General features: G+C 39.0%; 2 protein-coding genes and 1 non-coding gene across 5 annotated transcripts in view; 2 read left to right on the top strand and 1 right to left on the bottom strand.

The window, feature by feature from the left end:
- LOC105489060 (HAUS augmin like complex subunit 6) overlaps positions 1-12,190 on the top strand; it is a 51,091-nt gene extending 38,901 nt beyond the window's left edge. Inside the window, exons 13-18 of one of the 3 annotated variants that reach the window (XR_011612625.1) lie at positions 1,433-1,499; positions 1,815-2,000; positions 5,111-5,246; positions 6,335-7,375; positions 8,936-9,156; positions 12,045-12,190. Coding sequence is in view for 2 of the 3 variants with exons in the window: in XM_071077840.1 (XP_070933941.1) it covers positions 1,433-1,499; positions 1,815-2,000; positions 5,111-5,246; positions 6,335-7,375; positions 8,936-8,997 (1,492 nt within the window). In the remaining variant the exon portion in view is untranslated. Of the gene's footprint in view, positions 1-1,432; positions 1,500-1,814; positions 2,001-5,110; positions 5,247-6,334; positions 7,376-8,935 lie in introns of all 3 variants that reach the window. The other 2 variants (XM_071077840.1, XM_011753689.3) reach the window with 2 other exon arrangements.
- LOC112427937 (small Cajal body-specific RNA 8) lies at positions 1,227-1,357 on the top strand. Its single transcript, XR_003019717.1, has one exon. It is a non-coding gene; the product is annotated as a small Cajal body-specific RNA 8 (non-coding RNA).
- A 2,170-nt stretch (positions 12,191-14,360) lies between the features above and the next one.
- On the bottom strand, positions 14,361-15,954 carry LOC105489061 (Ras related GTP binding A). Its single transcript, XM_011753691.2, has one exon. It carries the CDS (start codon positions 15,683-15,685, stop codon positions 14,744-14,746), a length of 942 nt encoding a protein of 313 aa, XP_011751993.1. The 5' UTR covers positions 15,686-15,954; the 3' UTR covers positions 14,361-14,743.
- Between the last annotated feature and the right edge of the window lie 2 nt (positions 15,955-15,956).

Here is a 15,956-nt window from a genome sequence, read left to right as displayed (position 1 = left end):
TTGTACTACCAACCACTGTGTTAGTCTCTGGGAATAGCCTTAGGGAAAGACATAGCCTTTGTCCTTACCTTCTTGTGGTGGTGGCACCTTAGTGGCATTGGTCCATAGATTGCTGGCTCTGTTTCAGGGGGCTTTGTGATAATTTTAATGTAAGACCCCAAAATCTAGTAGATGATCAATCCTTTGCCTTTGATATCTGGGTTATATTTTGTCAATGCTATGTTGAAGCTTGAGTGATTGCAGTGATTTTGAATTATGTTTGGAACGTAGACAAAGACTCTTAAGAGTGCATATTTGAAAAAGTTTGAAAATTACATTTACTATGATATAAAATATTTGCAATGCTATTAATTTTGTACTTCTAGTTATAAGAAGAAAGGAAAGTACCAACATGCATGTTGTTGAAAGTGGTCTTGATAATCCTGTCTTATATTAACTAGAGTAGAAAAGCTTTAGGCTTTTAACTTTTAAAGGTTTTTAAGATCAAAGTAAAAAAGTTACCACTTCTTTGAAGATTTTTAAATTTAATAACATTTTATAATTAGCATGAATAGCTGCATAAAGTTTTAATATTTATCCAAAAGGGCAAGGGAATACAAAAGATTAAGAAATACAACAGAATGCGGCAAACTAAAACTCTAACCTTATGACGTTACTGTGAAAGTGTAACATGTTTGCTGTAGAGTAAAATTTAGCATATGAGAAATTGATTTTGGATATGAAGTATCAAAAGTATCTTAAAAATAAGTCTCTGCTGGGCCAGGTGTGGTGGCTCACACCTGTAATCCTAGGACTTTGGGAGGCCAAGGTGGGCAGATCACCTGAGGTTGGGAGTTTGAGACCAGCCTGACTAACATGGAGAAACCCTGTCTCTACTGAAAATACAAAATTAGTCAGGTGTTGTGGTGCATGCCTGTAATCCGAGGTACTCGGGAGGCTGAGGCAGGAGAATCGCTTGAACCTGGGAGGCGGAGGTTGTGGTGAGCCAAGATCGCACCATTGCACTCCAACCTGGGCGACAAGAGGGAAACTCTGTCTCAGAAAAAAAAAAAAAAAGGATCTGCTACAAAGAAACTGTGATTTGGACCCTGTGACATTATAATAATGCAATTCTGTTTTGAATCTGTTTTTAACCTGTGTTCAGGTTGTGGAGTATTCATTGTCATTTAACTCTTTCAAATCAACATATTCTTGACTCAGTATGTGGTAAGTAAAGTCTTCATAATTGGGAGGCTGATACACAAATTGGGCTGAAATACTGCTCTGCTTGTCACCATGCCTCCCTAGAATGAACTGCCTTTTGATGACCGGGACGAATTGAGTGAAATCGTAACGGACAGATACGGGGCAGACAGATTTTAGAGTAGACTTGTAAAGGGAATGGAATTCTTTCCTCGTTATAACTTGGATTTGTTGTCTTTTTCCCTTTTAGCCCTGCCTCTTTCTTGTTGCAGTCAGTTTCATCATCAGATAGAAACAGTGTTATACTACTTGAAAAGGTATATTTTAAAATGTCTCAATTAATTCTAGCCATACTAAATTATAAAATATTATTTATTTTTTTGATACCACAGTTAAATTTAATGTCTGTTTTTACATTTTCTAATATTTGTATATTTTGTACCATATCTACTTATATATTCCTTATTGCTAAGTGGGAATATTGGAATTAGTTAATTCTGCCAGTGACATACAATTTCACAATAATGTTAACCTTTTATAGGTTCCTGATAACCAGTGAACTGCTAATGAAGAAAGCTTCAAGATCAGCCATGATTATTAAGGGTTTAACATTACATATCTGTCTTCTTCAGGACACAAAGATGAGAACTCCCAAAGAAAAAAATGAAGCAATTTCTAAGAAAATACCAGAATTTGAAGTGGAAAATTCTCCATTATCAGATGTTGCAACGAATACAGAGAGTAGTACATTTGGAGGGTCTCTGCCAGCTAAAAAAAGTGATCCATTTCAAAAAGAGCAAGATCATCTGGTAGAAGAGGTGAGAAAAGACTATAATGAGTATACTTAAATATCAGTTATTAGATGGGCACAGTGGCTCATGCCTGTAATCCCAACACTTGGGGAGGTTTAGGCAGAGGAACACTTGAGCCCAGAAGTTCGAGACCAGCATGGGCAACATGGTGAAACCCATCTCTACAAAAAAGTTAAAAAAAAAACCAGTTGAGCATGGTGGTACGTCTCTGAAGTCCCAGCTACTTACTGGTGAGGCTGAGGTGGAGGATCACTTAAAGCCCAGGCTATTGAGGCTGCAGTGAGCTGTGTTTGCATCCCTACACTCTAGCCTGAGTGACAGACTGAGACCCTGTTTCAAAAAACAAAATCAAAAACAAGTATTTTCTCAATGGTGTTGGGATCCTAAGCGAAATACAGTTAATTATTGATTACCTGAGGTAATATGGGATAAAGAAGGCTAAGGATAATAAAAATTATGGTTAAAGCAAAATTCGTTTTCCTCCAAAGTGAGAATAGATTCAATATAAACTTTTTTAGTTAATATTACAACTGTGGTGCAGAACCCACTTCCCATTCTTTAAACATTACCTGAAAGTATACAAATGATACATTTGAGAAATTTTGGAGATTAACCATTACATAGTTAGATAAATGTACCCAGGGTTTATACTTTATTAAAATACTTTGTCAGTGTTGTTTGTTGCTTAGCTGAGTTTCCTCTTTTTTTGAATATTAGAACACGTTGCAGTATCATATCACTGAGTGTAGGTTTTGTTCTTTTTGCTATCTAAAATATTTCAAAAGTGATTAGATGCATTGTTGTTAATGAACTTGATTTTCCTAACCAGCCCCATCCCTTAACACTATTCTGCTTTTCACTGGTAAGTGACCACACAGTGCTACCATTGGTCAGCATTACAGAACTCAGTTCACGCAAGTTAAATTCTGAAGTTATTTGTTAATGTTATTTTTAATACATTTCCCATAACATGCTTTAGCATTGCTTGGATTTGGTTAAGCAGCCAGAAAATTAGTGTTACTTTTTATTCCTGAGAGACTGAAAAAAATTTGGTTTAGTGGATATTAATTCAGGTATTAGACTTCCCTCCTTTATTGCATTCCCGATCAAACTAAATGAGCATTGTCCAAATAAGAGAACTGAATGTCAGACATTTCTCTTTTTTCTTTTAAGACAGGGTCTTGTTCTGTCACCCAAGCTGGAGTGCAGTTTTGCAATTATAGCTCACTGTAACCCCAAACTCCTGAGCTCAAGGGATCCTTCCACCTCAGCCTTCCAAATAGCTATGACTATAGGCGTGCACCACTTTGTCTGGCTAATAAGTTTTTTATTTTTTGTAGAGTTGGAGACTCACTCTTTTGCCCGGGCTGGTCTCAAACCCGTAGCCTTAAGTGATCCTCTAGCTTTGGCCTCCCAAAGTGCTGGGATTACAGGCATGAGCCACCATGCCTGACTGGATGTCAGTCATTTTTCTTGTTTGTAACAGGTCTAGTTTCATGGTCCTTAAGTACTTTTAAATCTCTAAAGTTCTTTTGTTTCTCTTCATTGACTCTACACTAAAGAAAAGATGGTTAGTCTTTTTTACTTTCCTAATTTTGAAAGGAAAAACACATTTTCTGATTAAAAGAATTTATATTAGCAATGGGATCAGATAGAAGAGGAAAGTCTTAAAATTTCATGAAGCTCTGAAAGTAAAATTAATTTTCTTTTTTTTTTTTTTTTTTTTTTTTTTTTTTTTTTTTGAGACGGAGTCTCACGCTGTTGCCCAGGCTGGAGTGCAGTGGCGCGATCTCGGCTCACTGCAAGCTCCGCCTCCCGGGTTCCCGCCATTCTCCTGCCTCAGCCTCCTGAGTAGCTGGGACTACAGGCGCCCGCCACTGCGCCCGGCTAATTTTTTGTATTTTTAGTAGAGACGGGGTTTCACTGTGGTCTCGATCTCCTGACCTTGTGATCCGCCCGCCTCGGCCTCCCAAAGTGCTGGGATTACAGGCTTGAGCCACCGCGCCCGGCCAATTAATTTTCTTTAAGAGTATTTATGACAGGGGATATTTAGTGTTTGAATTCCCAGAAGCACTCCGTTTTCTTGAAGGAGAAGCCCTTTTTTTCTATGGGCCAATTTTATTTGTATTTTTTATTTTATTTATTTTATTTTTTTAAGACGGAGTTTTGCACTTGTTGCCCAGGCTGGGGTGCAATGGCGCCATCTCGTCTCACCACAGCCTCCGCCTCCCGGGTTCAAGCGATTCTCCTGCCGCAGCCTACCAAGTAGCTGGAATTACAGGCATGCACCACCATGCCCAGCTCCTTTTGTATTTTTAGTAGAGATGGGGTTTCTCCGTGTTGGTCAGGTTGGTCTCGAACTCCTGACCTGAAGTGATCCACCTGTCTCAGCCTCCCAAAGTGCTGGGATTACAGGCGTGAGCCACCATGCCCGGCCTCTTGGGCCAATTTAATTATGGCTTCCAGAAGTTTATTTTTTAGTGATGTCGGGGGCAGAGTTTTTAATTTGCATGTTTTTTCTTTTTCAGTTTTATTGATACTTAATAGAGAGCACTATTTTGATATTGGATACGTTTCTGTTTTAGAATGTACCTATACTTTTTTCAGTAATTTAGATCTGATAATGAGGTTTCTGGTGAAGAGGTATGTTGTCAGAATGATTCTGTTTCTTAATAGAGGTGTTGCTGTGCAAATTGATTATAATTGAGAAGAGTCTGCTTCCTTTAAAACTAGTCATTTTAGTGAATACAGAGCTGGCAAGCTTACAGTTGTGGTGGACAGCAGCTTAGGTCACTGCAGAATTGGAACTGCCCCTAAATCTTCCCGGTGTAAAGGTTCTTATCTCTTCTCTCCTTTATAATGGGCTATCCATTTAAGATGAGGAAATACTTCAGTGTTTCATTTTACAGGATTGTACCTAGATGGTCTATACAGAGTTGTTTGGGAACTTCTTTGTTGTTTATTTTTTGTGTTGTCTGCAATGGGAGGGGCTGCTGACTGTGAAGTGCTTATTATCCTTATCAGGGGTTTTGTTGCATTCTACCAATGGGCTTGGTAATCTTTGCTTTACCAATGGGCTTGGTAATCTTTGCTTTAGTTTTTCTTTTCTGTTTTAGATTGCCAGAGCAGTTTTATCTGATTCACCACAACTCTCTGAAGGAAATGAAATAAAATTAGAGGAACTAATTGACTCTCTGGGTTCTAACCCCTTCTTAACAAGGAATCAGATTCCCCGAACTCCAGAAAACTTGAGTAAGTTAATAATGCTTTCTGTTACTCTCTTTTGTTTCTTTGACATAACCACTGTTAGAACCATGACCTGACAGATCTTTTTAGCTTAGTTGCCAATGGTTCTTTATTTATGCTGTTGTACTCGACATACTAAGTGTGGGCATTCTCACATAACAGTCTTTTAGCAGTATTTTGTGCCTTTAGTGTACTCAGTATATAGAGATATAAAATTTTGATAACATACAATTTTGTCTTTGTTGTTTACTTTGCTTTTATCTAGAAAGATCTTATTTGAGCATTAAAAAAAAAAATCTCTTGCCTCCTGGTCTGACCTGTGATCCACGTATTTATAGAGTACATAGGCTGTGTTCTGCCAGTCATCAACCAGAAGCATTAGCCATAAACCATGTGTGCGGAGGTCTTTACCCCTCCCAAATGAGTCAAACTGCCCAATACCTTTTTTGCTATAACTTGTAATTTGTGTAGGCAAAGTTCTGATATTGGTGTCCTTAGGTAGGCACATCATCTTGGTTGAGTAACTAAATAATTTCTGTTCTGCTGCTGATATAATTCAGTTTGGACTGAGCCACAGCCTAGGTCAGCAAACTATAGCCTATGAACCAAATTTGGCCCCACCTTGTGTGTTTTTGTATATAAAATTATGTTGAACATAAGCATTTTCATTTGTTGACAATGTTTATGGCTACTTTCATGCTATCATGGCAGAGTTAAGTAGTTGACAGAATGGATGACCTGCAAAGCCTAAAATATTACTATCTGGTCCTTATAGAAAATGTTTGCCAAACTGTGGCTTAGATGGACAAGAAAAGGTCTTTTTAATACATGTAATTCATATGTGCTGCGTAAAAATTGATGCACATTTTAAGAACAACTCTCTTTCTATGTGTTTATTTGTGTGTGATCAGTTGGAGATGGGGTTCTTTGATGTTGGAATTGGTTACATTGTGGAGCCTTGTCATCCAACCAGTATATTTATGGAACACATACTGAGTCGAGCTTTATCTTCAGTGTTAGAAATAATATGATTCATTGCATGCTCTATGTTTGGGAATGTTAGTAAATTGTGTTTTTCTCCCCTTTAATTGTAGTAACTGAAATTAGGAGCTCATGGAGAAAAGCTATTGAAATGGAAGAAAACAGAACTGCAGAACCAACTCAAATGGATGCTGAACATAGAGAAGTATTGCCAGAATCATTACCTGTGTTGCACAGTCAAAGAGAATTTAGCATGGATGATTTTCTCTTAGAAACCACTGTGTCAGATTTTGGCCAGTCTCGTTCGACTGAAGAGAAAGTTGTTTCAGATTGCAAGTGTGTGCCTCAGAAACCTGTGCTGACCAGTCACATAGATGAACCACCAACACAAAGTCAGTCAGATTTGTTAAATAAGAAAGTAATTTGCAAGCAAGATTTGGAATGTTTAGCCTTCACCAAGCTTTCAGAAACTAGCCAAATGGAGACATTCTCCCCAGCTGTTGGCAATAGGATAGATGTGATGGGTGGCAGTGAAGAGGAGTTTATGAAAATATTGGACCACTTAGAAGTTTCTTGTAACAAACCTTCCACAAATAAAACTATGTTGTGGAACTCTTTTCAGCTATCAAGTGGAATTAGTTCTAAGAGTTTTAAAGATAATGATTTTGGCATATTACACGAAACTCTTCCGGAAGAAGTTGGTCACCTAAGTTTTAATAGTTCCAGTAGTTCAGAGGCCAATTTTAAACTGGAGCCAAATAGTCCTATGCATGGTGGCATTCTTCTAGAAAATGTTGTGGGAGGGAGACAGACTACTCCAGAATCAGACTTCAATATACAGGCTCTTCGCAGTAGATACGAGGCTCTGAAGAAATCTCTTTCCAAGAAAGGGGAAGAATCTTACCTCTCGAATTCCCAAACACCCGAAAGACACAAACCAGAATTGAGCCCTACTCCCCAAAATGTACAAACAGATGATGTGCTTAACTTTTTGGACACCCGTGATTTGCATACTGACCATACAAAGACATCTTTACCCATGTCCATCGGTGAAAGAAAACGGTCTCTTTCACCACTAATTAAGTTTTCTCCAGTGGAACAAAGATTGAGGACCACAATATCATGTAGTCTTGGAGAATTACCTAATTTAAAAGGTAAGGTTTAACTAGACCTATGCATATTCACCTGTTGAAGTTTTCTCTCAACTTTTGATAAAACCAGTACACAATGGATGCTGCATGACCTTTATTGTTAATGTGCTCCTCCTTCCTTCATTTAGGTTGAGGGGAATGATCCCTCACTGTAAAGGTCCTTTCAGAATCTCTGTTTATGTATATGTAGTTACAATTGATTTGAGACAGGGGTGGGAAAAAAAGCCCCCCCAACCTGAAACTTACTGCTTTTATAATACAAATAACTGAAAAGTAGTTGTCATCAAAATCTTGCCCACTGGAAGGTGGTTTTTAAAAACTTGAGAAACCCAATTTTAAATATCATCACTGTAATGGTGTAGTATCTGGGAGTGGGGTGTAGAAATAAAAGAAGCCAGGTCAGTGTATTAGTTTCCTAGGGCTGCCATAACAAAGCACCATAAAGTGGGTGGCTTGGAACAGCAGAAATTTATTGTCTTTGAAGACAGTAAGTTCTAGAGGCTAGATGTCCAAAATCAAGGTGTTGACAGGGCCATGTTCCCTCTGAAGCCACTAGAAGAGGATCTTTCTTTGCCTCTTCTAGCCTCTGGTAGCACCAGGCATTCCTTGGCTTGTGGCAGTGTAATTCTAATCTTTGCCTCCATTGTCACATGGTATTCTTCCCTTGTGTGTATGTGTCTTATAAGGACACAGTCATATTAGCTACTTAAGAGGTCACCCTACTCCAGTATGACCTCATCTTACTTAGCTAATTGTATCTGTAATGACCATATTTCCAAATAAGGTCACATTCTGAGTTACTGGGGTTAGAACTTCAACGGGGTATTAATTCAGTTCATAACAGTTAATATTAATAATTATTGAAGCTAGGTGATGGATACATTGAGTTAATCATAGTTCTCATCAGTTTTGTATGTTTGAATGTTTTCCTCATAAAAGGTTAAAAAAATCGGTCTTGTAGCTCATTAGGAGAGATAAGGATCTGGTGATACAGATTCATTACGTATCACTCTGATTTGCCCATAATAGTTATACACTGACTGCTATATTGAAAAGTATTTGGCTGGGCACAGTGGCTCACGCCTGCAATCCCAGCACTTTGGGAGGCCTAGATGGGAGGATCACTTGAACCCAGGAGTTCGACACCAGCCTCAGCAACACAGGGAGACTATGTCTCTACAAAAAATTAAAAAATTAGCTGGGCATGTTGGCACATGCCTGTGGTCCGAGGTACGCAGGAGGCTGAGGTGGGAGGATTACTTAGGCCTGGGAGTTTGAGGCTGGAGTAAGCTGCCATCGCGCCACTGCACTCCAGCCTGGGTGACAGAGCAAGACCCTGTCACAGAAAAAAAAAAAAAAAAAAAGAAGTATTCTAGGAGGAATGTATTGATCTCTGGAGAAAGAGAGTACTTTGGTGAGAATAATGATAATTTTATCATAATTGAGTATTTGCAAAACTATGAACTTTTTATCTCGACTAAAATTTGCTACTGCTTGGAATCTGTTCTATTTATTTTTCTTTGTAATGTTTGCTTATACTTTGTTTTAAAAATCAATTTGCAGAAGAAGACATTTTGAATAAGAGCCTTGATGCAAAAGAACCACCATCTGACTTGACAAGATGAAGACATACCTATTTAATATAACTATGATGCACTTAAATTGAAGCTATGCCACGGGATAGAAACTGAATTATAACTTAAATACATGTTGGAAGTGTAACACTGTTTTTCAAAGTTTTAAAAAAATTCCAAATGCCTTTTAGCCTTCTTTAATATTTTTAGGTAAGGAAAGTATGTTTGGATTTTTTCTCTTTGTAGGTATATGAGATTGAAATATGAAGTATTTGGAAAACAAACGTCAAGCAATGGGAAGCCATTTTGATTTCTTGAGTAATCTTGTAAGCATTAAGTGAATGACAAAGTAGTAGTGTAACTAATTTCTTATGTTATAACTTCAGTCAGTGAATATAAGGATGAGTAGTTTTTGTTGTATGTTCACTAAGTGGTTAATAGCCATTGAATATACTAATCTTTCATCGTAGAGAACTATACAACTTTTATTGTTTCTTTATGGAACATTCTGGCTGACCAGAAAAAGTGAGAAAAGTAGTACCTTGGGATGTGTAGTCAAGATGACAAATTTTAAGACTGGAAAAGCTCTAAACAAGCTTAATGATTATTCAAGTAGAATGATCCTGAGAAGTGATGTTTGGTGGAATAAAGTGCATGTGATGATTAAGTGAAGACTGGGGCAGAATGATTTAAAAAAAGGAAAAAGATGGAAGAAGATGAGTAGACACGTGTAAGGAACACTGTCAAACTATAAATCCATTCAGTGGGTTGTATAACATTTATATTTAGTCTAATTTAGACTTTGATAATTTAACTTAATCCTACTTTTATATTTTAACAAAAATATAAATTAAAATTTTCATTAGTCTGTTTTATTGTTGTTGGGTTATTTTGTACTCCCTGTTGAGAGAAAGGAACAAGGAACAACCATCAAAATTCCTCAGTCCCTACAGAATAGCCCCACAATAACTTGAGAAAACTGAACCTAGAGTTAAATAACTTGTCACACTTGTAGTCTCCTGCCTCACTCCTTCAGGTGCCCTGCCTAGAAAAAGACTTGGGTCTAGCATCCAAGTGAACACATACTATTGCCCTCTGTGAACCAGGAGGAATGGAACAGGCACTGGAAGGGTGATAGTACCTACAATACCCTTTGTAGTCCCCATCTCACAACCATCAAAATCTTGTCCACTAGCCCCCAAAAAACTGGCAAGGAAAGAAGGTGGAGGGGAAATTTATGGAAGTAGATGGCTTAATAGTTCATCTCTCTTCATTTATCTTGGACTGCCTTTCTCTAAGTTGTTTGTGCTGTCCCAGTGTGAAGACTCATCTTTTTGTGAGAAAAGACAAAATGAAGCACATGTAACTACCTTCTTTGCAATGGAAAAGGAGAAGAAAAAAATCTTCTAAGTTGCTGTTTTCTTTTATTAGTTAATAAAACAAATCAGGGACTATGCAGGTCTATGGGGAAACCTTTAGTCTGCTTTAAGAAAACTCAGTATCTGAAAATCTTAGCATGTAACGCTATCATATCAGCATCTGCAGAAGTGCCAAGGCCATTGCTAGACACTTAATGTGTATTATTTCATTTAATTATATTTTAAATGTGCTTCCCTAGTAATTCTTAAGCTCAAGAAAGAGTTTGAGAACTGCCGCTAGGAAATAGAGATTCACATTTAACCCTGTGGTACTTTTAAGAAGCAGGTATGTTGTTACGTAGAGATTGTTAACTATCGATAGGGAAGCTCAAGTTCGCCACTCAAGTCTGAGAAACCCTTAATTACTGAGAATCAAATGAGTAGAATGTCTGTAGACATTTTGGATTTGTAAAAATCACGTTGTTGAGTTATACCTGTGATAGGCTGAAAGTTTTTGGCATTCTTTCCTGTTCTTCATATGCCAGTAACATAAACAAAAAATATCTCAGATCTGTCACTTTCTTCTCCTAAACCAAAGTGATTGCGGCTTTTTGCCTGCAGCCTTTTCCCTATCCAATATCTCCTGCATAGTTACCTTTTGATCTTAAGAACTGTGTTGATTGGGTCACTTCCTTGCCTAAAATTCCACTAATGGTTCATTGTTAATTCTAAAACAGAGTTCAAATTTAAAGGCATGTAAGTTCCCCTGTAGCAGATTTCTTCTATTCCCCCTTCCACTGTAATCTCCCTTTTTTTTTACTGAAATGCTTCAGTGAGCATGGGTCTTTAGGGGTCTTGGTTTACAATTTTTCTGAAGCAGGAATACCTTGCCTTCCTCTACTGGTTTACCACAATTACAGCTCTCTTTTAAGCCTCAGAAAAAATGTCACTTCCACCTTGAAGTCTTAATCCACGCTTTTTATATCCATGTGCCTATTCCTTCTCTGAAATCTCCTATGGTATCTTAACTTTTTATTCATTTTATGTCCCACTAATTGATTTTATTATATATTTTTTATGGTTGCATGTGGTCTCTCTAGTTATAGCAATATATACATACATACATACATACATACACACCTATGTAAATGTGTGTCGGGAGTATGTATTCACACACAGATACCCCAAGGCCATGTGTCATCTTTATCAATTGTTTAAGTTTTGGAATTGTTTAGTTTGCCTCCTATATCATGGAATAAATGGTAAAGAGGGCTAATTCATTACTGTAAGTGGATTTCTCATTACATTCATATCGGACATTATATAGAATGTACTGTTTTGTTCACTGTTTGTAAGATACAAAGGTGTATAAACTTCTACATCAGCTTGAAACCTGAGATAATGTTAAAATGTTCTAGTTATTTTAAATGTTTAAAGAGAACCACCATATAATGTTGCTAAACATGAACAATGTCATCAAGTGGAATAAAGAATAGCTGAAGTTAACAATTGGGGGAAATTGAACTGAAAACAAAAATACGAGTATTTTGAAACCTTTTCTTTACCATGAGTCTCTTGACTATGAAGTCAAATTTATCTAAAGAAAAAACAGGAATTCTGGAGATCTGTGTAAAAGCAGACTATTATCTTCCTACTGTGAGTGTACTAAAATTAAAATATGTTTAATGACGTTTTCCTCAATGTAGAAGTATTGAAGTAAATGTTTCTTTTATGTTGCAGATACATAGTTGCTCTAGAGATCACCTTTTTCTTTAGGCACTGTGAATAGCAAGTCCACATCCTAAGTTGAAAATATTTGAGAATCCTCTATGGGAGTCTTTGTAAATATTTTAAATACTGTTGTTTTCAATAAATATTTTATACTATCTGGCTCTGGAATTTCCTGTATAATATCAAAAAGAACTATGCCCCTGCAAACCTTAAGATGATCACATATAAAGGTATATTAATAACCTGATCAACACATTTGAGAGGTTCAGTGATTCAGGTAAACATGTTTTGTTACTTCCATTTTAATTACTAGATTTACTGTATGTAGTATTTTAAAATGAATTTTTAAAGTAATATCTATACTGTCACTTTTCTCATATGGAGTCTTTACACTAATGTATTGCCAATGGCCCTAATTAGGTAATTTTTATAAATTACACCTGAATAGCTTCTTACTCTTCATAAGTAGTGTCATCCACATCTGCTGCTAGAAAGGGTTTAATAAATATTAAATAATTTTATAAAGCCTTAGAAATTCTAAAGCCCTATCACTTATATATACTGTCCATACAAAGATAGCACCTCGGGTGTAAAATGAGAGGCTTAGAGTTGATCACAGGTCTCTTGGCTCTAAAATACTTAGCTTTCTTTTCAAACAATTCATAAGGCAGCTATTGCTGGAACTGGAATGGGACATTTTAGATCTGTTTGCCCATTTTACTACACATTGCCAATCCAAATTAGGAACCTCAAAATCCTTTCTTAAAAGTAGGTGATCCAAGAATCTGGTTCAGTATTATCCAATTTCCAGAGAAATGCAAATGGGAAAGTGATCTTGCCCAAAACGAGTGAAACCCTATTCCTTGAGGAAGGTCACTTAGCTTCCTGGGCTTCAGCTTACTCAGTATGTAAATTCGGAATTATATGAAGGAATAATACACATTTAAAAAGCTAAGACCCATCAGTGCTGATCTGTGCAAGTTATAAGAACAAAAAAATTGCCGTGTGCAGTGGCTTACGACTGTAATCTCAGCACTTTGGGAGGCTGAGATGGGCGGATCACTTGAGGTTAGTAGTTCGAGACCAGCCTGGCCAACGTGGTGAAACCCCCATCTCTACTAAAAAATACCAAAAATTAGCTGGGAGTGGTGGTGCATGCCTGTAGTCCCAGCTACTTGGGAGGCTGAGGCACGAAAATGGCTTGAACCTGGGAGGCGGAGGTTGCAGTGAGATCACGCCATTGCACTCCAGCCTGGGCAAAAGAGCGAGACTCGTCTCAAAGAAACAACAACAACAACAAAATAAAAAGCTATGACTCTTACGGTTAACTTTTCAATGGAAGTAATGGGGTGTAATGATGAGGAGAGTCAGTAGTCAGATTGCCTGGGTTTAGCTGTATGAGCTTAATAAGGTCATAGCAATTTGCTCATCTGTTAAAATAGCGATCAAAGTAACCTACCACATAGGTTGTGAGGATTCAGTAAGATAAATGCACACGTGCTTAAGAACACCTGACATTTAGTAAGGGATCAAATATTCAAATAGGTTTCACATCCAGTAAATTGGGGAAGAATGGCTCAGTAGATGGTAATGGTAGTTAACACAGGACGCTATGCGCGCTATGCGCGCGGCACCGTTCCTAAATACCATGTTGAATTTAATCCTTTTAAACATCCTTTCAAGTGTTTTTTTTTTTTTTGCTGTTTTTGAGATAGGGTCTTGCTTTGTCACCCAAGCTGGAGGGCAGTGACACAATTATACCTCACTGCAACCTCTACCTCCTGGACTCAAGCAATCCTCTTTTCTCAGCCTCCCAAGTAGCTAGGACTGTAGGCACCCACCACTATGCCTAGTTAATGAAAAAAAATTTTTTTTTTGTAGAGACAGGGTCTCACTATGTTGCCCAGGCCGGTCTTGAACTCCTGGTCTCAGGTGATCCTCCCACTCAGCCTTCCAAAGTGCTAGAATTACAGGTGTGAGCCACCACACCTGGCTATAAAGTAGTATTCTGACCCACATTTTACCAATGAAGGAACAAGTGTAGTGAAATTAAGTACTTGCTCATGTTCACAGAGCTAGTAAGTGAAGGGACCAGAATACTAACTCAAGTGGTCTAGCTTGAGTCCATAGCATAAGCACTTCTACAGCTGTTACCAAACATCACTAAAATGCTGGGGGCTAAACTCACAGAATCAAATTTGCCAGTCAAGCAATACTTGTGGGCAGTCAGAATCTTTAGATTTACATATTAAGCACTTTCGAGTTATTTCAAATAAGGCCATGTTTTAAATTGCTAACACGTTTATTCAGGAATGAAGCCAAGAAGAATTTATAAATGCATTTTAATACCTTACTGATAAAATAGTAACATTCCATCTTTGCAATCTGATACGGAATACAGGAGATACTGGTAAAGGCTTTGATGTGCATATCTATTATAACCAGGTAATGAGAACACACACGAACCACCTACTTTAGTGTTACATCATACCAACTTCTCAGAAAGGCCAGCTTCGAAGCTCTACTGGGTAGCCGAGTAAATAGCGTCCAATGTTTAAAGACTGGGGAGCCGGGGAGAAAGATGAAAGGAGTAAGCAGCACACACTTCAAAGCCCACTTTTAAGCACACGACATTATGAATATTAAAAATAAAGGATGCAAACAAAAAAAGGCAATTCAGCATTTTCAGAAAGAGCATTTGGCAATATTCAACGCATAAGAAGACTGTGCTTGGGGCCATCCACTCTCTCCAGCTTCTCAAAGTGTTTCCGGGCATTGCGAATGTTGATCAGAGTGGCCGCAGAAGGGATCGACGGGTCTGACATGACCACCATCACGTACGTGTTTGAAGTGAAGATGTCGATGAAAGCAGCGAAGTTGGAATTCCTAACTTCCATGCTCTGGAAGGAAGCGGCCAATTTACTGCAGCTCAGCTTGAACTGTTTGATGATGTTGCTGATCTTCTCAAACCGGTGGACGTCGCGCTGCTCTTTGCACTGGTAGTGGGAAATAACCAAGAACGTAGCTCTTTCGAACAGCAGAACTTCATCGGCCTCAATGATTTGGGCAAAATTCCTGAGGTTCATCTCCAGCTGCTGAACGTTGGGAATCAGCTGGTAGACGATGCTGGACCAGGCTTTGTAGAGCGTCTCATCCCAGATGGACGTTCGAAAACAAGCACACTCCAGCGGGCGCGACAGACGCCTCAGGTCTTCCTCTCGCTCTTTAAAAATCAGGTCGCGCTGATCCTCCTGAACCAGATCCATTTTGTGCACCAGGCAGAAGATTTTGGCGTCGGGAGAGTTCTGGAGGATGGCCTCCAGACACGACTGGTAATAATGCATGTCCTTTTCCAGTTCGCGGCTCTCCACGTCAAACACGTAAATCAAAACTTCCACGTTACGGAAAATATTGTCTCGCTGGCTGGTGAAGTAATTTTCCATGAAGGTGTCCTGACCGCCACAGTCCCACAGGTTCAGCACCAGGTTCCCCAGGAATCGGACGTGGGAGTGCTCCACGTCAATGGTGGCCCCCAGGCGCCGGGTGTCGCGAGCAATATAATTGGCGAAGATAATCGACCTCATGCTGGTCTTCCCCGACCCGCTCTTCCCCATCAGCAGCACCTTTTTCTTCATGGCTGTATTTGGCATCACCCGCCGGGGCCGCCGCGGACTGGGCCTGAGGGCGCGGCCTACACGCAGCGCCGAGGGAGGGGTCGGGGGCTGCCGGAGACTCGCAGGCGGTGCCTCGCTCCGCTCCGCCGCGCAGCTGGGCAGGCAGGAGAGGCGAGAGCGCGAACCCGGGGCTGGAGAGGCCGCAGCGGTGCTGGCTCTTCCTCAGAAGGGAGCGCCTGCGGCTGTCGGTAGCAACGGCTTGGGAGATGCGCTTGCCTTCCGGAGAGGGAACCGCTGAGTCCCCGCC

The sequence above is a fragment of the Macaca nemestrina genome, chromosome 14 (genome assembly GCF_043159975.1).
Source record: "Macaca nemestrina isolate mMacNem1 chromosome 14, mMacNem.hap1, whole genome shotgun sequence".
Lineage (NCBI taxonomy): Eukaryota > Metazoa > Chordata > Mammalia > Primates > Cercopithecidae > Macaca > Macaca nemestrina.
Note: the sequence above shows the minus strand (reverse complement) of the source record. Positions and strands in the feature narration are given on the sequence as shown.